At 38.6% G+C, this 22,886-nt stretch overlaps 1 protein-coding gene across 2 annotated transcripts in view; it reads left to right on the top strand.

Annotated features, from left to right (window-relative positions):
* The window catches only part of MBD5 (methyl-CpG binding domain protein 5), a 162,877-nt gene that overhangs the window by 109,890 nt on the left and 30,101 nt on the right, over positions 1-22,886 (top strand). The window contains exons 4-8 of one of the 2 annotated variants that reach the window (XM_081962923.1): positions 5,270-5,372; positions 6,486-6,666; positions 9,653-11,800; positions 18,204-19,235; positions 21,057-21,265. In XM_081962923.1, coding sequence (XP_081819049.1) covers positions 5,270-5,372; positions 6,486-6,666; positions 9,653-11,800; positions 18,204-19,235; positions 21,057-21,265 — 3,673 coding nt within the window. The remainder of the gene's footprint in view (positions 1-5,269; positions 5,373-6,485; positions 6,667-9,652; positions 11,801-18,203; positions 19,236-21,056; positions 21,266-22,886) is intronic. The other variant, XM_081962924.1, reaches the window with a different exon arrangement.

Here is a 22,886-nt window from a genome sequence, read left to right on the forward strand (position 1 = left end):
GACCCACCGACTGAGTCATTAACCGAAGAAGGCTCTATGTGAAATTGCAATTGTGCTTATGATCTTATTTCAGTTTCCTTTGCTTTACAAACATTTGAAGGTCATACATGCAAAGATTAGTCACAAAGTTACTTTTCCATCACCGTCGTAACTATAAATGGTTGCAAACAAGGTATTCGCTAAATGAGGACTTCTTGTGGAGATATAATTCTGGCTCTTATGGCCTGATGCATATAATGTTTCCAAGATTGTCTATCTGAAACTATTTCTTTGAGTTCTTATAAGCTGCTGCTTTTGTCATCAATGTCTTATGCTAGCTTCTTTTTCAATTGCCTTTGATTGTTTGAGGCATCAGAGACTTTTTCTGATGGTTCTTGTCTTTGTGTTATGTGTTCAAAATATTTATGGTTTAGTTCATTATTGCTGCTTCCATTGAGCCTTTAGACTTTACTTCATCTAGCATTGAATTATATATAGTTTTTCTAGTACAAAGTAATCTGAATAGTTTTATCCTGCACAACAATTCAAAGAAAGCCATTTTCCTTCCTTCAACCTTTCTGACTTACCAGTTTTCACAGGCATGTGTTACAACAACTAAAACACAGCCTTAACTATATGTGCCTTTCTTGTCAATGTGCTGTCTCTGCACTTCAGCATTTTGTCTAGATCTGTCATCTCCCAAGCCTCTGTATTTCGTGTCACAGTCATCATCCCTGTGAGTTTTTGGCACTAAGAAGACAAAGTCTGATAGCTTTTCAAGTTTTTTTCTCTACCTATTTGCATTGGCATTGCCAGTTGGCATAATCTGTATGTATTTTTTTTTTCATATCAAAGAGCAGACCAGCTTTTGCAACTCTGTTCTTTCACCTTCAACAAAAGAGATGCCTTAATTCTCCCATTGATCCTACCATCAAAGTGGTACCATCAGCGTATCTGAGGTAGTTGATGTTTCTGCCAGCAATTGTAATCCTAATTTCTTTTATAGTCCAACACTTCTCATGATACGTTCTGCATACAAGTTTTTAAAAAAATGAAATGACAATATATGACTTTGGCACAGCCTTTTTCCTTTTGCGAACCATTAAGTTGTTGTTCCATAATCATATTTCTTTGTTTCTTGGTCATCATGCATTTTTCAATACGTAGATGAGGTGGCTTGGTATATCGATGTTTAAGGGCTATCTATAATCTGTGATGGTTTACACACTCAAGCAAAAATAACCATTTTTGGTATTCTGTAGTCTTTTCCATTATCAGTCACTTATTAACAACATGATCCCGAGTGTCTGCCTCTTTTGAATCCAGCTTATACATATGTTGGTTTTCATTCCATGTGTGGATGAAGTTTGGATTGTAAAATCTTGAGAATTACTTTAATAAGCATGTAAGATAGGTTCAGTCACATGAAGATAGATATTTATATTATGGCATGTTACATTATGTAAAGTAATATGTATTAAATTTATTCCAATGAACTCCATTTGAGCAGTGTACAATACTATTACTGTATGTCTTGGTTTTAATAGATATGATCTAACTTTGTGGCAACAACTGCAAAATCTGCAGTAGAGGCTAAGCAATAAATCTAGTATCCACAGATTGAAAACCTGACTCTATTTTTGCTATGACCGAACATTTATATTATAACTTCTCTGTCAAGTGTTCCTAGAACTTGGCACAAGTATAAAATCCATTATATTTTTGGCAAAGGACTTGGATAATTGCCAGCTGATCGGTAGGTTAAGCAATTTGAAACTTTGCTTCCTTGAGGCACATGGTAGGGCATGGTCAGAATAGCAGCTATACTATCAGCTTCAGTAATCTTTTAGATTCATTTGACTCTTACATCAATAACTGATCTGTGATTAGTTTACTGTATAAAGCAGGGCATCATTTCAACAGCACATTTGGAAGGAATGATGCAAACAATAGAATGAAGAAAAGACTGGAATTTTGCAAAAACATGAAAGAATACTTAAAAGCAAATGAAAATGGCTCCTGGAAGCTCCACATTTTACACAGTTAAAGGGAGATTCCATTCATATTGTATTTTTCAATGGAACTATATTTATTGGAACAGCTTATGCTTATGTTCCTGTATTTTGTTAGAGTACCAAACGAAGTGTTGCCTAAATTAGGCAACATTCAGTTCCAACAACAATACATCATGTTACAGGTAGTCCTTGACTTAGAACCATCCATTCAGCGACCATTCGAAATTATGACAGTGCTGAAGAAAGACATAACCTGTACCTGACGTTATGGCTGCTGTAGCATTCTTTAAGCCGGTGATCACACTTTGGATGTTTGGCAATACACCCACACTTACGACTGACTATAGGGACACTGCAACTGATCCACCTGCCAATCTTCCTCTCCCCCCCCCTTCTGCTCTGGTTGGATCCCTGGGGCCTGCTTCTCACTCAGCTAGATCCCCACAGGCCTTGGTCCTGCTTCCAGCCTGGCTAAATTCCCATAGGAATTACATGCAGCCCATTCCGCTGGGTCCCACTCCTTTCTCTTTGTCCCATCATGTATTGCTCCACTTATCTCTTCCTTTCTAATCAGCTAATGCGTTGCACAGCCTTCTTATACAGAAGCTGTCTTGTGCCATCAGGAAGCGAGTGCCATTTTGTAAGCAGTCTCAGTTCTTGAGATCTGAGAATTGCCTTTCCAAAAGAGCACCCAGCCAATGCAAGGCACGGCCACCTCATGTCATTCTGGAAGTGGCTGCCACTCTGACAATCTCTCAAAAGTTCACATGTCACATCAGTTGGACACTGTTTCAGAAAAGTGATCTTTGGAAGAGGTAATTGGTATGACCAGGAAGATTAGGCCCAAGGATGTGGGTCCCAGAGGCTCAGGAAGCTGCCTGAGCGGGGTGAAGGCATCCCAGTAAAGGCCACATGTGAGTTGGGGAAGTGCTGCAATGCAGGTCTGGGCCTGTGCCAGGCATCCAGGGCTTCCCCCATTCCCTGAGGTACCCCATTTAGTGATCTGCACAGTTGGTTAACGGACCACAATAGCAAGAGCCAGGAGTGTGGTCATTAAGAGAGATGATCATGTGGGCATCTTGCTTAGCGACCACAACCACTTATCACCATAATTCTAGGCTCAGTTGTGATCATTAGTCAAGAACTACCTTTTGCGCTTCAAAATGAAAAACATCAAAATAGTTAATAATTAATATTCAACTCATCTATGGAAAATCTGAAGTATTTTAATAAAAGTAAAAATTTGTAAAATCGCAATAAAACAGTGATGCCATGATCCCCAAATTTCAAATATTTTTGTCCTTTCTCATCACTTTGATACCACCAATTCAGGAATGTGCTCTAATCGTTTACCTAAAATAAAATTGAAATTCCTGAGAAGTGCAGTGATTTTGGAGTGTAACATTGACAGAGTACCTTCCAGGTTTGGTTTCTCACTTTTTTGCATGGGAAAAAAGTTTGTGGTTTAAACTTAGTTCTGATGTGTGCAAAATTTCAATATCCAATCTTCTTCAGAAAATAACTAGATAATATTCCTTAGTGTCTCTTTATGCTATATTTGAGCATCCGTACATTATTAGGTGAACTATTTTTCGAATTAAGATTGGAAAGGGAAGGTAAAGAATATCCTGATTTTATGAAATATATTTTTAGACCTCAGTGTCCTCACAGCTTCAGGATGCTGTAGGGCAGGAGCGTCAAACTCGATTTCATTGAGGGCCACATCAGGGTTGTGTTTGACCCTGGGTGCCAAGCGGGCGTGGCCAGCTCAACGTCCTGCAGCCCTCTGCCAATGAAAACAGAGCCCAGGATTATCACATGCGGCCCACCCGGGTTCAGTTTTTGGCTGTGACGTCCTCCTGCAGTCCTCCCGAGCTCTGTTTTTGCTGGCAGAGGCACTGGAGGCTGATCCTTCGCTGTTTCTAGGCCTGTGGGCCAGATCTAAACACCCTGCGTGCCAAATCTGGCCCATGGACCTTGAGTTTGACACCCCTGCCCTAGGGGACAAGATCCTTGCTACCACATAAGATAATGGAAGGGCAAGATATCAGCAGTCACAGAATTCGGCTGGGTACAAATAGCAGACAGAATTTGGAGACTTCTGAACAACAGAAGAACAGGAGATGAGAGTCTCCTTTGTTCCATTTCCAATTATGCAGCAGCCTGCTTGGGAGTACTCTGCATATATCCCAAAGTAAACTGTCACCGTTTGAGTAGGCCGGATAGATAAAATGAATTGTGCACCAGACATTTTTCTACTTATTGTTTGCTTTATGCTGACTTATCCAGTAGTTATATACAATCTTTCATTACATATAGTCTAAGCCATGGTTGTCCAAACATTTGGCTTGCCTGGGCCACATTGAGTGAAGAGGAATTGTCTTGGGCAGCACATAAAATATATAGTATAGTTAACATATATAAATAATAAACTTCCTTTATTATTATTTTTTTATTATCCTATGAGGCCACATTACCAGACGTCTAAGACCGCATGCAGCCCGTGGGCTACAGATGACATAGACTACATTACTATCCAAATTGCATTTCATTTTTCCACAGGTCTATTACCTCTGAAAAAAATGTGACCTAGCTGAAGGGATCTTGCAGTAGATTAGTGATATTGGTTAAAAACAATGGTGTGATATAGAAGCTTGAAAGGTGTGTGTGAGAGAGTGGGATGGAGAGAGGAAGAGAGAGAGAGAGAGAGAAGGAGAGGGAGGTCGGGAGAAAAAAATTATTCCAATATGGGCCTAATTCTCTGTCTGAATTAACTGAACAATAGTTCCACAATACATCTACACATTAAATTTATTTATTTTATTAGATTTGGAGGCCACCCGATTGCCAAACAACTCTGAACCATTTAATATTCAAGGGCAAGAAACAATGAAATAGAAAATAAGATTTGGGGGGAGGAAACACAACATTCGTAAAAACTCTCAATTGTCAAAATAATCTTTAATGGCTTAACAATAACCCCATATTCAAATTATGTATTAAATATGTAACAACATACGCATACAGTATTCATTATAAGTTAACAAGTAATACAGTATTCAGAAAAACTGAAATGTCAAGCTTTGAATGCTTGTTGCAAAATTAAGGTCAGAGAAAAATACGTTAAAAATACTGTTCTAAATGGAAAATATATTCATCTTGACTTCTAGATAAATTATATTGTCTATTGTTTTCTAAACTGCTATTTGAACTATTACCATAAGGTGTTTCTAACACTAATTGACATAGATTTGTTACATGTTTTATTCTTTCAGTCCTAGTGGGTCTTTATTGTCCTGTTTGGAGCAGGTTAAAACATACCTGTTGACTGATGGAACATGCAAGTGTGGTTTAGAATGTCCTCTCATCCTTCCTAAGGTAAAATTAGATATTTAAATATGCTAAATGAAAAACTAACATAGCTCGAAATGTATTGGATTTTAAGTACAAACATCTCCCTATCTATTATAAGAAGGAATTATCCTTCGTAGTTGAGGATGATAGATGTTGACAATGGAAATAAATCAAATGCAATTTAAATATTGAAATGTTTTTGAAATTGAACACAAACTGATTTGGGAGGAGAAGAAATGGGTGGAATGAGAGAGTAAGGCATGGGATAGCATAAAAAATAACATGACATGATTGGCCAGTTAGAATAATGTACCGAAGCACACCTTTGATCAGATCAGTTTTCTTCGTTGCGGTTCTACAGTATAGCAGTTCCAAAGTTCCTTTAAAAATAAGTAGATGTACTCTTTTCCACATTTAGAAATACGGTTTGCAAGAAACACTAGATAAAGGAGAAAAGAGTTGCTGATCTAAGATAGAAGAACCAAACCCTGTAGTAAGAAATAATTTTTAAGCTACAATTTAAACAGTGAATCAGCAAAATTTGTGGAGAATTGGTCCTGTAGTTACCTTAACCTTCTGGATCAGAAGTGGGCAACAATTTCCCATCTTTCTCTCCCCCACCCCTCTTCCATGAGCCAGAGTGTGCAACTCTTCCAGGTTTTCCTTTTCACCCTGTCAGTATTTAGTTTTTGTTAGTATGTTGCGTGGTTGCGTTTTTTGGACAGTAGAAGAATTATTGTAATTCTCCAATCTGGGCAACTTCCAGATGTAAGAAGTTCAATTTTCAAAATTCTCAACAGCCAAACTTAGATGGTAATTCTTAGAATTGATATCCCCCTATCTGGAGGCTTTAAAATATTGAAAGAATCCTTAAAGCATCAGAGCACCATCCCACAGATTTTCCAGCCCTAAGTCAAAATGATCTCTTAAGTTCTATAATAAAGAGTTCATGAGTCGTATAATCAGTTATAGGAGGCTCTCCGGGTACTCTAGAAGGGCAGCTTTTTAAAAAAAAATTAGCATTTTTTATTTGGTGGACCAGTTTTAGAAAAAAATAGAGAAAGTTTCTGGAGCTGTTGTATCGGTGATCTTAATTAGGACCACTATGTAACATTATGATTCCAACATTATTTTAAGGTATTTAATTTTGATCCTGGAGTTGCTGTAACACAAAGAACAGCTGAAGATGTTAAAGCAGATGAAGATGTCACTAAGCTATGCATCCATAAACGGAAGATTATTGCTGTGGCTACCCTTCATAAAAGCATGGAAGCACCACATCCCTCATTGGTTCTAACTAGTCCTGGAGGTGGAACAAGTGAGTTTTCTTTCTCATTACAGGGAACAAAGAAATCTGATAGACATGTCATTTGCATAAGCAAAAAGGACTTTTAAAAAATATATATATATATATATATATATATATATATATATATATATATATATATATATATATATATATATATATATATATATATATATATATATATATATATATATATATATATATATATAAAGGTAGTTATTGATAACAAAATAAGAGAGTGCTTCTTTTTATATAGGCATGTCCATCTGTTTATGAGAGATATTTATCCAGACTTTGAACCATATGAGCCTCTTGTCTTAATCCATTAGTTTTAAATTTGCAAAGGTCTATCTATGATTCACGCACTAGCATTGTAGTTATAGAAAGCTATTTAGATCATTCTTTTTTGTAAGGTGCAAAAATTGTTGTTTTCGTTAGAATGAGCCTAAGCTATTGTATTAGATAAACAGAGGTTTCATCTGTAAAAATATTTAGATAAGTAAATCAGTGCAACAGTCCCATATCTTGGCAAAATGCTGCAATTCTGGGAATGCACTATGCCTGGGAAGTAGTTATGCTATTAGTTTTCTGTGAATACAGGTAATCCTTAACAATTATTCAAAGTTACAATAGAGCTTTAAAAAAGTTACCTAGATTTGCTCCTCATGCATATGACCATGGTCGCCGCAATCTGTTTTGACTCAGCTCTCCAAACACGACAAACTCTCTGAAGTTAAATCAATTAATCCTTTATTAGGTGCGCCAGGAGCCTCGGCAAAAAGTTTCCGTCTCACTACAGGCTAGGAAGTCTGTCTAGCAGGGAGATGAATAGTTGTCTGTCACATCTATTCATCTCCACCCTCTGCCTTTTATCCCCAGAGCTAGGGTGGGGCTTCACTAGCAGCGATGGCTCTTCTGTCCCAAGGATTGGCCCACAGATTTCCACTGCTCTCCTCTCCTCTGCCTTCTGCGCACCCACATTGTCAGGCATTGGACCCTACTGTTCTTCCTCTTCCACATCAGCCACCTCCAGACCTGTGGGTTGTTGATTCTCCATCTGAGGGCTGACAAGATGGCCCAGGGTCCACTTCTGTCTCTCTCCCTCTCTGCCATCTCCATTCCCTCTTCTCCCTCAGAGCTCTCAGGTTGCCTTGATGCTGACCCTGACTCCCATGCTCCCTTTTCATCTGATTTGGCTGCTGGAGGGGCTGGCGGCCGACAGGCCACAACACAATTCCATTAGCATGTGATCAAAATTTGAGCACTTAGCAATGGGTATGTATTTACAATGGTTGCAACATCCTAGAGTCCCAGGAGCACCGTACTCAGGGGATTTCGAATAAGCAACTGTGGAAGGCCAGAAAGTGGCAAGAAAGGTAATAAAAGATGGATCTGTTCTAAAAAAACTGCAGGCAGATGCTAGATTTGCACCTCTGGCATCTCAAAGTATCTTTGTAGTATAATTTGAAGCATGCATAGGCCTAAAAATCAAATCAATCGTTATTAGAGCCGTGGTGGCGCACTGGTTAGAATGGAGTACTGCAGCCTAATTCTGCTGACTGCCAACTGCAAGCAGTTTGGCAGTTTGATTCCCACTGGCTCAAGGTTGACTCAGCCTTCCACCCTTCCAAGACCGGTAAAATGAGGTCCCAGATTGTTGATGGCAATATGCTGGCTCTGGATACCACTTAGAGAGTGGGTTGTAAAGCATTATGAAGCAGCATATAAGTCTAAATGCTGTTGCTATTGCTATTACAGTCATAGACCAACATAAAACTCAAGGAAGGAATATGGTCAGGAATAGGTACCATAGGAGCAGGAAAAGTATATAAAATATGTAAAATATATGAGGGTCCACTTCTGAACATAAATATAGTAAACTAAGAGTTCCTAAGCTGCTATGCTAGGCTATAAAGTGTGGTGGCAAACTGTAGGCACACCGAAACTAAGCTATAAGGTTGGGTGCTAAGAATGATCTAGAAGTTGCGTCCAGCCAATGTCGAGTGCACCTGCATAGAACCTGGCAATACAATGTGTTATGGCAAGATTAATATTTAAACGGAGCAAGGTAACAAAAAAGTGTTCCCATATACCTAAAATACTTATCTAAAAAAGGAGGAGGTGGATATGAATATCTCTGCATTACAGAAGTTGTTGTTTTATAAGCTCACAGTCAACAGTGGTATTGCCATGGCCATTCTGAGAAGGGGCTCTTCATTCCTCAGTCATACCTGCATGGAGAGAAAGAGCATCATTGCAGGCCTTCCTGTGCTTTGAGACTTTCAACTATGACACGTGTGCCATGGGGGAGCATAAAGAATTTGGGGGACCCAAGTCATACTGCTATGCTATGTCAAGAGGTATACAATTGAATACAAATATTCGTAGTGTATGTGAAGAAAACCAATTTTAGGTGCTGGTAGAATTCATAGAGAGCCAATTCTCCCGTGCACTGCTTGGAGAATCCAAAGCATGGGTTCAACTTTGGCCATGCCTTCCCGGCTTCTCCACTTCCAGTTTCTTAACTCAGTCTAAGCCCAAAAGACGTGTCCTAATTCTCTCTCAATCATCAGAGCAGATTAGCTTGGATGGGGGAAGTTATTTGATTTTTCTAGCTGAATTACACGATTAACTTTGGCTAGACCTAGAAATCTAATTAATTGGTAGTATTACCTAGTTCCTACAACACTGAATGCTCCAATTGTTTCCGTAGATACCATATCAGGGCTGCAGAGATGAATTTTCAATTGATTGCATTTGTGTTTCCAGTTTGCTACAGTGACATAGGACAAAAAAAAATGGTGAGCTTCAGGATGGCCATTGCTAAGAACTTTGAAGATTGAAACCATACATTTAGACAGGTGTCAGATAGGAAAAACTGTAATAGGGCGTAAAGTATACAGTATATGAATGTCTACCAAAATTACTGGCTAAAGTGATTTAAATTTTATTACATAATTTATGTGAAATAGTAATTTTCATGTTTTTTTTAAATCAGGCATAAGTCCAATAGTACCTTCACGAGCAGCAACTCCAAGATCAATGAGGAATAAATCACATGAAGGAATAACTAATTCTGTGATGCCAGATTGTAAAACTCCTTTCAAGTTGATGATGGGAGCCTCAAATGCCATGGGTAGGTTGTATGTGCAAGAGATGACTGCAAGCCAACAAGAACTTCATTCTGTCTATCCTAGACAGAGATTGGGCAATAATGAACACGGGCAGAAGTCGCCATATCGTGGCAGTCATGGAGGAATGCCTAGTCCAGCGTCATCGGGATCACAAATATATGGAGATGGTTCAATCTCACCTAGGACAGATCCACTTGGAAGTCCAGATGTTTTCACAAGGAATAATTCCAATTTTCATGGAGCACCCAATTCTAGCCCTGTTCACATGAACAGGACCCCTCTCTCCCCACCCTCTGTTATGTTACATGGTTCTCCTGTGCAGTCATCTTGTGCAATGGCTGGAAGAACTAATATACCTCTTTCTCCAACTCTGACCACCAAAAGTCCAGTAATGAAAAAACCCATGTGTAATTTTTCAGCTAATATGGAAATGTCGCGAGCAGTGTTTCACCACAAACCACCTCAAGGCCCACCACCTCTACCGCCGCCCCCGCCACCACCACCACCTTCTTCATGTATACTTCAGAAAAAGCCATTAACATCAGAGAAGGATCCACTTGGCATTCTTGACCCCATTCCCAGCAAGCCCATGAATCAAAATCCTGTTATAATGAATCCAAGTACTTACCATTCAAATGTCCACACTCAGGTACCTGTGATGAATGTAAGCATGCCTCCAGCTGTTGTTCCTTTACCAAGTAATCTCCCTTTGCCAACTGTAAAACCTGGTCACACAAACCACGGTAGCCACATGCAAAGAGTTCAGCACTCTGCTTCAACTTCTCTCTCGCCCTCACCAGTAACGTCACCAGTTCATATGATGGGATCTGGAATTGGAAGGATTGAGGCTTCCCCCCAAAGATCACGCTCTTCTTCCACATCATCAGATCATGGAAATTTCATGATGCCAGTAGGACCACAGTCATCTTGTACTAATATTAAAGTCCCCCCTCGGTCACCAAGATCAACAATAGGATCTCCTAGACCATCCATGCCATCAAGCCCTTCCATGAAGATAGATGGATTCCACCAATATAAGGACATTCCTAACTCACTGATTGCTGGAATGAGTAATGTTTTGAACCCTTTGGGCAATGCAGCTTTTCCACCTGCGTCTACTGGAAGTGGGTCTATGAAGAGTCAACCTGGCTTGCTGGGAATGCCTTTAAATCAGATCTTGAATCAGCACAATGCTGCCTCTTTTCCAGCTAGTAGTTTACTCTCAGCAGCAGCCAAAGCACAGCTAGCAAATCAAAATAAACTTGCTGGTAACAATAACAATAACAGCAGTAGCAATCCTGGAATAGTTGCCAGCAATGATGGACATAGCACTTTAAACCCCATGTTTCCACCGACTGCCAATGTTCTTCTACCAACAAATGAAGGGCAGAGTGGTCGAGCAGCACTACGAGATAAACTTATGTCTCAACAAAAAGATCCTTTGAGGAAAAGGAAACCCCCAACCACTACAGTGTTGAGTTTGCTTAGGCAGTCTCAGTTGGACAGCTCAGTTGGCGTTCCAAAATCTGGGCCTGATTTGATAAGAAAGCAGAACCAGGGTTCATTTCCCATCACATCGATGTCTCAGCTACTTCAGTCCATGAGCTGCCAAAACTCTCATATGAGCAGCAATAGTATTTCTAGTTGTGGGAGCTCAAATACTGTTTTGCCTTGCTCTGCGAACCAACTACATTTTGCAGATACTACTATGACCTCGAGCACTCTTCCGAATTCACTGGCACAGGATTTACCTTTGAGAGGGGAAAGTATGCACTGCCTGAATTCAAACACTAATTTTGGCCATTGCACTAGTCCTGGCCCAAATAACCATCTTGCAGGCTTAATAAATCAGATGCAGCCTACTGGAAACTGTGGGGTGCTCAATCAGTCGGGAATGACTTTAGAAAATTCATTACATCTGAATCCAGCTCATCCACGAATCCAAGCACCTTCCACTAAAGTGATACCAAACAGCATTGTGAACAGCTGCAATCAAACCAGTCCTGAATCAGGTATGTTGCCCTTTAGAAAAGGTCTGGATTTGTTTTGTTTTAAATTTATGGCTTGCCTTTTATTCCTTGTCTTTTAATCTACTGTATTGTGTCTGTTTGTTTTGTTTCTTTGTAAAATGTATTAGCCACACATCTTGCCACATGATAGCTCTGGGTGGCTTACAATATTCAAAGTAAAACTGTATAATTTATAATAATATAAATAAGGTAAAGATAAAGGTTCCCCTCGCACATATGTGTTAGTCATTCCCGACTCTAGGGGACAGTGCTCATCTCCGTTTCAAAGCTGAAGAGCCAGCGCTGTCCGAAGACATCTCATGTGGCTGGCATGACTAAATGCCGAAGTCGCACAGAACGCTGTTACCTTCCCACCAAAGGTGGTTCCTATTTTTCTACTTGCATTTTTACATGCTTTTGAACTGCTAGGTTGGCAGAAGCTGGGACAAGTAACAGGAGCTCACTCCGTTATGTGGTGCTAGGGATTCAAACTGCCGGTCTTTCTGATCAACAAGATAGACACTGAGCCACCACACCCCTTACATAATAAATTATTATACATAATAATATAAATACAATACTATAAAATTAACCTAGCTAAAAAAGATGGGGGGAGGGAATATGTTGAGAGAGGAAGAAGGTGGGATCTGTCGTTAATCACCCACAACATTAAGCTCTCCTGGAAGGTCAGAAGGGTTGGAGTTGACCTCACTTCAGGGGATAAGATGTTCCAGAAGGCAGGCACAATGGCAGACTGGACCTTGCCAACCAGAATACCTTAACCAATGGGGCCCACAGCATGCCTCCTCTGGTGGCATGGGTGGGGCAGGCCAATCCTAGCAGGATGAGATGGTCACTCAAGTAGAAAAGTAATCTTAAGAAGAAAGCACAAACATTTCTTTGTTCAAAAAGAAAGCATTAACTTACTGTATTTTTCGGATTTCCCAAAAAAGAGGGTGAAAATCTGGATGTGTCTCATACACTGAATGCAGCCATTTTTGACCTTCCAAAACCCCGCCCAGTGCATCCTGTTTTTTGCAAAATTGGATGCGCAAAGGGTTTGGGAGGCCTATAAAGTGCTCCTGGGGACTGAGGAGGGCAAAACTGAGTGAAAATGGGTAACCAAGGCGCACCAAGATTTTGAAGAGGTAAGGTTTTTTTTAAATCCCCCCCCCCCGGCCCCAGGAGCACTCTACAGGCCTCCCAAACCCTCTGCATGCCACGTTTTTGTGAAAACCTGGCCCGTTTTTTGCGTCCCAAAGCCCCCCCTGCGTCGCATTCCCCCCCCCCCCCGGCCTCCAGGAGCACTTTGCAGGTCTCCCAAACTCTCTGCATGCTCCATTTTTCACAAAAACGGGGCCTGCAGAGGGTTTGGGAGGCCTGCAGAGTGCTCCTGGAGGCCGGGGGGGGATTTAAAAAAAACCTTACCTCTTCAAAATCTTGGTGCGCCTTATACTCCGGTGTGCTTTATAGTCCGAAAAATATGGTAACTTGGACCTGGGATACAATTTAAGTACAAGTCAACATTGTGTGGTCAGTGTAATTGGAATTTATAATGGATTTTATGTCTTTCTAAACATCTACATATATTTATGGATTGGAAATATTGCTTGTTTTTTTCATTGGTATCCATTTTTTTCAAATACATTCATATTTGGGAGGAAGACAATGTACCAAATATATCCATATAGTAACAAAATACATGTCAATCTGAATAAATGTAAATATAAAATGAAATTGAAATATATAGTTAATAAATTTCAGTTGTTGTGCAGCTCTGCATAGTCATATTAATTCTTAATCTTTTGCTTCCAGATAAGGCATGTTTATTAGCTTTTTAGTTGCTAGCCATTGTAATCGCAATTTATATATCAGAGGAACCGGCAACTTCCTAAACAGTATTTTTTTCCCCCTCTGGATTTCTTGAGGTGTTGTCTTAAACCCAAAATACAAATATTCCCTGATTTAAATAAACATTATGTTTCAGAAAGCTTTGCATAGGCTGTTTTTTTTGATAGGATAGATATTCATCCTTGCAGTATACTACTTTATGTTCCATGCGTAATGCAAATTTTTATGCACTTTGAAATTTTTAGATGTACAGCCAACTCTATGTAAGCTAGCTTTTATATTACCAGAGAAATATCTGTATTGTCTTTCCATGTATCTTCTATGTGAACCCAGCAGTTCAGAACTGAGAAGCAGAAAAAAGTTCATGGGATATTGATACTAATTTTATGTTTTTTAAATTCAGAGTGCATGCTTTTGGTAGTCAATTTGCAATGGCATAATTAGCTGAACTTTGTCACATAAGAAATGGCATACTTGAGCCGATTAGAAATTATTTAGTTCCATAATAACAAGAGATTTCTGCAGTTAGTGGCATTTTTACAGATTCACTTGGAGGCTTGATAAGGACTTGTAACAGGCAATGACTATTCTTCTAGCCAGTTCAGTCAGTTATCTTCTGATGGTCTTAAAATAGCATTGATTTCATAACAGGTTTAAAATTATCAGGCCTGTAATTATTTAATAACCTTTTCATAACCTATATAAAAGAACCTTGCTGAAAATCAAGAGATAAACTAATTTGGTGCAATGGTTGCTTTCTTAGCCGTTTTATATCAAAATGTGACTCATTTTCTGGAACTACCCTGTTTCCTTGAAAATAATACCTCCCTGGATAATAAGCCCAATCGAGCTTTTGAGCATATGTGCTAAAATAAGCCTCCCAAAAAAATAAGCCCTCCCTGAAAATGTTGCAACACAGCAGTAGTCATGAGGTGACCACACTCACCAACTCCTACACTTCAAAAGTAATAAAATCTCCCTGAAAATAAGGCCAAATCTTATTTCGGGGGGGGGGGGGGGATAAGACCCTGACTTATTTTCGGGAAAACATGGTACCCTGTTTCCCTGAAAATAAGACCTCCCCGGATAATAAGCCCAATCGGGCTTTTGAGCACATGTGCTAAATATAAGCCCTCCCCCCAAAAATAAGCCCTCCCTGGAAATATTGCAACACAACAGTAGCCATGAGTTGACCACGCTCGCCACCTCCTGCACCTCAAAAATATTAAGACCTTCCCGAAAATAAGGCCAAGCGCTTATTTCAGGGGTCAAAAGAAAATAAGACCCTGTCTTATTTTCAGGGGAACATGGTATGATTTATTGAACGGCATCTTGAGCAATGGTCAATAAGTAAGGTTTATAAAACAGTTTTAGTATAAAATAAATATCAAGAAGTTAATAATTTTCTGTTATCCTAATTTGGTAATATAGTTTCACTCTTTACAACCCTTTTTTATGAACAGGTTCAGGTACCTGACCAAAAGTATTAGTTTATTTCAGATACTGATCCATGTTAAGAAATCTAATCTGAAATGTGTTTGGAAATTACAGTTTATCTGAGTAGAAATTTTGAAATGTATGGAAACTATTACTATCCAGCTTCACCAATTATGTAAATCCCTTTTATAAAGCAGTCTAAACTGCTTTAAGAAAGTGTTCTTTTTGCAGACTAGGAAATTGGAAAATAATAGTAAAGTTCAGATGTATCTTTCCTGTTGAGATTTTGATCGGGATATTAGCATTGAGTGGAAATGCATTTGATAAGACTTTCACACTATCTTTTCCTATTCCACATAGTCTGTGCAGGGATGTGTCAGATTGTTCACTTCCTTAACCTTTCCCCAGAAAGTATCAACCCCGCTAGTTTTTAAAATATTTTTCTTTTTGGGATTAATTTGATTTAATTTTTCAGTAATAGTCTTCTCTCCAGTTGTAATTTGATTTGTGCAGAGAATTAAATTTTGTCTGACTTTGGCTTCATTTTTCCATAGCTATTTTCCAAAGATTGTGGAATAGCATAAAACTATGATGGGTGCTTTCTTCACTCAGCAGTTTGCCAATTTTTATTAGCAAATAAAACAATATACTGCTGACACAAAATTAACCTCCGTTTTTATATTTTCATTTAGAGCAAACTGTGTTAATACAAATAATTTCCTTTCAAAACCATTTTTATTAGGTCTGGATTCACTTTTCACAGCAAACAATGCTTAATTTCCATTGTAGGAAGAAAAACCATATTAGCCTATAGTGGTCAAAATTCAAGCATCTGGTAGCATCCTTGCTGACTAACAAATTTAATACAAAGAGATAAACTCTTAAAAAGGGACCTGGTGGCTCAGTGGCTAAGGCGCTGAGCTTGTTGATCAGAAAGATCGGCGGTTCAAATTCCTAGCGCCGCATAATGGAGTGAGCTCCCGTTACTTGTCGCAGCTTCTGCCAACCTAGCAGTTCAAAAGCATGTAAAAATGCAAGTAGAAAAATAGGAATCACCTTTGGTGGGAAGGTAACAGTGTTCTGTGCGCCTTCAGCGTTTAGTCATGCTGGCCACATAATCACAGAGATGCCTTCAGACAGCGCTGGCTCTTTGACTTTGAAACGGGGATGAGCACCGCCCCCTAGAGTCGGGAACGACTACCTTTACCTTAAACTTTTATAAGTTGCAGTTTACTTTGAGAGATGTGCATGCACAAAACTTGGCTTTGAATAAAATTTATTAATCAGAAAAGATGCTATCGGACTCTGGTTTTACATTACCTTTCCAAAGCTTACAATGTGTTGGATAAAAATAAAAGCAGTCAATATTTATATAAATCTCTTGATTCTATCTCTATGTGCTTGTCTGTCTGAGACTAAAGACAACACTTCCAGGTTGCTGCTTTGAAAACTATATGCTGTGACTATATAGTCATCGGGCAGCGAGCCCACTCAGGAGACTATTTTACAATTTACTTTACATTATCAAATTTTCTTGATGCTGATTTTTGGCATACAACTTTTATTGATATCATCAGTATTATTTAATGCTCCAATATTTTTAAAATAAATGTAATATACTAAATAGATAGTATATTTAAATAAATAAAAATATTGGTAATGGAATAGCTGTATGGGCTGTTGGCAATGGTGTATTAATAAGATTAAGCATATTTTTGCAGTATTTGTGTAATATGTTGTAGCTTAAAGTGATGTTTAAATACAGAAACTCAAAGGGGATTACATCTCAGTCTCATCAACGTTGCAGAATTATGAAAATTTCAAAACTGGGATAAAACCATTTGCAGTGTTTTGAGCTTACAAAAAGAAGAGTGGTCTATTATTGCAATTGTAATTTTAAAAATTCTGCACTGAATTAACTTAGATGGGATTTTCAGAAGATCTGCTAGAACAGACAAAATTGACCTGTGTTCTTCTTACTCTTTTTTTTCCTGATAATCTTGGAAACATTTACTTCTTTAAAGGTTTGACCTAAGTGATACACAGTCCTCATTATATTCTAGATGGATAAAACCACATGGTGACAGTCTTGAAAGAAGAATTCATTTGCTCTGGGCTCTAACCTTCCCCTCTTATCTTTTCATACACTTTTTATCATTAGTATTTAAATACATCTTCTAGTACAGACCTTAGTGTTTGCCCCCCAGCAAACAAATGGGATAGTTTTAAGCAAATTAATTCAAATTATTTCTTATGTATTGTTTCTTAGAACTGTATTAGTAAATAGTTACATACTTTAAGTATTGGGAGTATTTTGTTAAAAAAAAAAAAGTACCGGTACTTGTTATCCTTTAGCATTGATCAAGAACTAGTGTTGTCTTGAATTAGTATGAGATAGTCACTGGTCATCTGAGTAGTACAGCTACTCAGAGCAGAAGTAGAGCCGAAGTAGATATGCTAGTAGTCCTTAAATAGAATAGAATAACAGAGTTGGAAGGGACCTTGGAGATCTTCTAGTCCAATCCTCTGCTTAGGCAGGACACCCTATACCACGTCAGACAAATGGTTATCCAACATCTTCTTAAAAACTTCCAGTGTTGGAGCATTCACAACTTCTCGAAGTTGTTCCACTGATTAATAGTTCTAACTGTCAGGAAATTTCTCCTTAGTTCTAAGTTGCTTCTCTCCTTGATTAGTTTCCCCCCATTGCTTCTTGTTCTATCGTCAGGGGCCTTGGAGAATAGTTTGACTCCCTCTTCTTTGTGGCAGCCCCTGAGATATTGGAACACTGCTATCATGTCTCCCTTAGTCCTTCTTTTCATTAAACTAGACATAAGGAATGTTTTGGATGAGTTTGATGATACCTATCCTTGGCTATGCTGTTTGGGAATTATAATCCAGCACGTCTATGTTGTATTTTTTCCTACCAACTATGCTATCCTGTGACTTCTTAAAAGATATGGCACTTCAGCATGCTTTAACACAATTAATGTTGACTTGGCGTTGCATCATTGTTTCCTGTAACTGTGGCAGATTTTTGCCACTGTTAGATTACGGTTAGAGGCCTAAATATAACTAAACTCCTAAAGCGATTTTAATATTTATTTTCCAATTTCAGGAAGGACAGGTCCACCATCATCCACAGCTGTGGCTGGTACCTGTCAACCTGGCATCACCAAGACAACGTCTGTTCTTCAAGATGGTGTCATTGTCACAACTGCAGCTGGAACACCACTACATAGCCAACTCCCTCTTGGGAATGACTTTCCTTTTGTTGGTCCTGAGCACACACTGCATTTTCCACAGAACAGCGCTTCAAGCAACAGTCTTCCGCACTCTTTGAATCCTAACCTCTTTAGTTCGCTACCTATCTCTTTGCCAGTCAATCAGCAACATCTCCTAAACCAGAATCTATTAAATATACTTCAGCCTTCAACAGGAGAAGGCAAGTCTGAGGTCAACCTCAATCCTTTAGGTTTTCTCAACCCAAATGTAAATGCCGCTTTAGCTTTGCTCTCCGGTGAAGTGGATGGGCAGGTGCTGCAACCTGTCCATGTTCAGCTGCTAGCAGCTCTTCTTCAGAATCAAGCCCAAACATCTGCCATGTTCCCTTTAGCATCTTTCAATCTGTCCATCTCAGATCTGTTACAGCAACAGCAAAACGGTACTGTGCCCTCAGTAACACAGATGACAGCCCCACTACCAGATCAATTGCTTAGCAGTCAGTCAGATGCCAACAGAGCTGAGACCCTGTTAACCAACCCCCTGGGAAACTCTTTCCCAAGCTTTTCAAGCACAGACACTGCTTCAAATCCCCTGCTCCTCCCAGCTGTCACTGGGGCCTCAGGATTCATGACCTTGAATCCCCAGCTGTTGGGAGGTGTTCTGAACTCTACATCGGGCAGCACTGCTAACCATCCAGAGGTTTCCATAGCAATCTCCTCCCAGGCTACCACTGGCACAGCCACTACATCATCAGCAGTGGCAGCACTGTCTGTCTCAACCCTTGGTGGGACAGCAGTGATGTCAATGGCAGAAACATTGCTGAGCATATCTAATAATGCTGGGAATACATCTGGTCCAGCTAAACTCAACAATAACTCTGTGGTGCCACAGCTACTTAACCCTCTACTGGGGACAGGTCTACTTGGTAAGTTAAAATATTTTCATAGATTTTGAAAAGAAAAAAGCGGTGGTGGTGGGGGAGCTTCTATTTTCTACTTTTTTAAGGAGAAACAAAAATTCCATTTCATTGCAGGTTTTTTTTCCTAAAAGGTTTATGCTGTGTTGAATCTGTTTGACCATTCCAGTGAAAGAGCACAAATAAAATTTAGAACACATGTTGAATAGCATTTTAAAACCTTTTGTTTAGAAAGTCTGATGTTGTCTCAATTCAGTCAGCCAATTGGAATGGATTTTATTTAGTTTTTTTTTTCAAAATTCACACTGCACAGTTGCTTCTTTGGGATGCAGCATTTTATTTAAAATATCCAAGGCATCACAGGGTTGTATGAGTAGCTGTGCAATGGATGGGGAAAAAAAATTCCATGTCCATAGAATTTAAAATATGCCAATGTAGCTAATCCCTAAATTCCATTGCAGCAATATATAAAGCAGACCAGATTCAAGGTAATAGGCTACCTTTCAGCTTATATTCATGCTGTCATGCTTTGGGGGGGGGGGGGGTTCATTTTTTATGTAGCGTAGAAACTACCAGTTTCTAAATAATCTGATTTCCAATTCACATATTTAAGGCTGCCGTCATGTATGCATTCAGTAGAATGTATGTCTCAGTAAACATTTAACTTTATATTATAACTCTGGGAGAGTATTATACTCTTCCAATGAATTCAGGGACGTGATTTGTAGATAAGGATTTTCACATTTATTAGAATGCAGTTATACAATGGACAATTTGATTGTATGAACCTGGCTAAGAATCTGCCAAATTCTTGAATTTCCTTTAGGAATATTCCTGAATATTTTTGTGTCTGTGCATGTTGAGCTGTTGGATTTCATAAATAAACCGTAGGAAAAGAATTAGGTAAAGCAGCATTTCAGTAAACACAGATCTAACTTACTAATAACTCAAAAAATGAATTAGCTTCAGCAAATATAAATACCAGACTATTTATATTAACTATAATCTGTATAGTCTTTCATTCTGCAATCTTATTATTCTACAATTCCAAGTCCTTCCGTTCCACCCTTCCTATCTCTCGCAAAGCCAGTTCTGTTTTGTAAACGCTTTCGATCCAGCTTAAATATGTATGTGTTGAATATATATGTAAATAAAACCTCTGGCTTTTGTAGGCTATTTTTCATGATTTTAGCAAACTCAAAGAAGTATTAAAATATATGTATAGATATAATAGATGTGGATATATAGATATAGATACACACATATATAAAAGTTTATTTATAAAGAGAGAACTATAAGTTCATATTGTAGAATATGTTTTTTAAAATATTATGAAAGTCATTAGCAATTAAAGGAACAGATTTCTTAATGAGTTGGTGAACAAGTTTCATAAATTAGATAGCATTAGATGTGTTACACTTTCACAGTTCACAGAAAATGGGTAAGGATAATGTTTAGCTTGAACAAGCTGCAGTACCACCTTTGCACAAAACATTTAAACTACACTGGATGGCTTCAAACATCACACTAAGCCAAAAATATATTTTAAAAAAGACCACATTATGCTTAGCCAGCTTATATGTTGCTATAAATAAATTCATGGAAAGGAGAAACTTGAGTTAGAATTTATAGTTGACAGATGTCAGGTGGCTGTAATAGGAAGAAGAAAATTCTATAACCACCAAAGTCCAGTAAAAAGCTGCAAGGAAAAATATTTCATTCTGTGTCTTTGCTGCTAAATGGAAAAAAAACTTGGCTTGGACAACACATACAGTATGCTTATCCTAGGGAGAATTACTGAATTAAATATTCATGTGTTTGGAATTGCAGGTGATGTGTCCTCGATAAACACTACTCTTAATAACCATCAGCTCACTCATCTACAGTCATTGTTCAACAACAATCAGATGTTTCCATCAAATCAGCAACAGCAGCTTCTCCAAGGTTATCAGAATCTCCAAGGCTTCCAAGGGCAGCTTCCTATTCCTGGACCTCCAAACAACCCAAATCCTATGGCTTGTCTGTTCCAGAATTTTCAGGTAGAACTTGGCTTGTTTCTCAGGGATCCATGAAAAGAATAACACAAACGGCTATTACACTTTAATATTTATGGGGATTTTATCATAAAGCAAATCTATGGATTCCATTTTATCATATCAAAACTATGCATGGTTCTAACAATGTTTGAGTGTGAGCATATCTGTTTCAGTCGTTAAGGTGAAAGCAATGTCATTGGTTTTTTTTTAAATGGAGAAATGAAATTGAATAAATGTGGAAACCTAGTAGTATAATCATTATATTTCAGTGCGAGAGTTGTAAATGCATGTTTACAGAAATCTTGCTCATTCAGACGTTATCATCCTCTGAGTTGAAAAATTAAGCCAGTTTTACACATCATTTGTATTTCTTCTTTTATTAAACTATTGCTGAATTGAAAACCTAGGAAATAATTAATATAGACAATGACAAGAAAAGCTTTGTTCAGCATGATGAACAGAATACATTATTTTATTAGTTTGCAAAAAAAAAAATCATTGCTTTCCATCTACTTTTATTCCCAGCTGCTTTTTAATACATTTATTTCATTATATATGAATTATGCATACATCTAAACTAGTCATTGTTTATTTATTAACAACATATTTCTGAGCTAAATTCAGTGTACCAGGCTTAAGCTTTAAACTCTAACTAATTGGAACTTATATTTTGGAAGAAACTCCTAAATTTCTTTGAGGACAGTGGAAACCAGTGGTGGGTTTCAAAAATTTTTAGAACCTCTTCTGTAGGTGTGGCCTGCTTTGTGGGAGTAGCTTGCTGGCCATGTGATTGGGTGGGAGTGGCTTCCAAATATGTGACCAGGTGGGAGTGGCTTGGCAGCCATGTGATGGTGGGTGTGGCCAACTTGTAAAATGTGGTGAAACTCACTTAACAACCCTCTTGCTTAGCAACCAAAATGTTGGCTCAGAAACTCTGGCATTTGAAGCACTCAAATCTTAAAGCTGTCAAGACCCTTGCACTCCTAACACTTTAGGAAAAAAAAAACCAGGGGTGTTCAAACTTGACAGCTTTAAGACTTGTGGACTTCAACTCCCAGAATTCCTCTCCAGTCATGTTGGCTCAGGAACTCTGCCATTGAAGTGTGCAAGTCTTAAAGCTGCCAAGTTACAAGACCCTTGCACCCCTAACCCTTTAGAAACCCCCCCCCAGGGGTGTTCAAAATTGACAGCTTTAAGACTTGTGGACTTTAACTCCCAGAATTCCTCCTCTCGCTCTTCATCTTGATGATGTGCCAACAGGCGGCAGGAGGGAGCTGTTACTGGTTCTAAATGGCACTGTAGATTTGTGAAACCTCTTCTGTGGAAGAGGTTAGAACTGGCAGGAACCCACCCCTAGTGGAAACTTGTGACTAGTCTCAAAAACCATGGTCCCAAAATTTATATTATTAAATAACATAAGATCTTTTCAAACTGGGCACTGCAATCTACTTTTATTTAGCTTGTTCAGTTTTCTTTTTTTAACTCTCTTTTTTGATAAAAACAGTAAAAGGCAATTTATAAATAATATCAATGAATACATAAATAGATGCTTGACAGCAGAAAAAAGCTCCAATCTTATTCTGTTGTTCTCTCTCTCCCTCCCTCCCTCCCGCCCGCCCTCCCT

Source organism: Natrix helvetica (genome assembly GCF_964273705.1).
Source record: "Natrix helvetica genome assembly, chromosome: 1".
NCBI lineage: Eukaryota > Metazoa > Chordata > Lepidosauria > Squamata > Natricidae > Natrix > Natrix helvetica.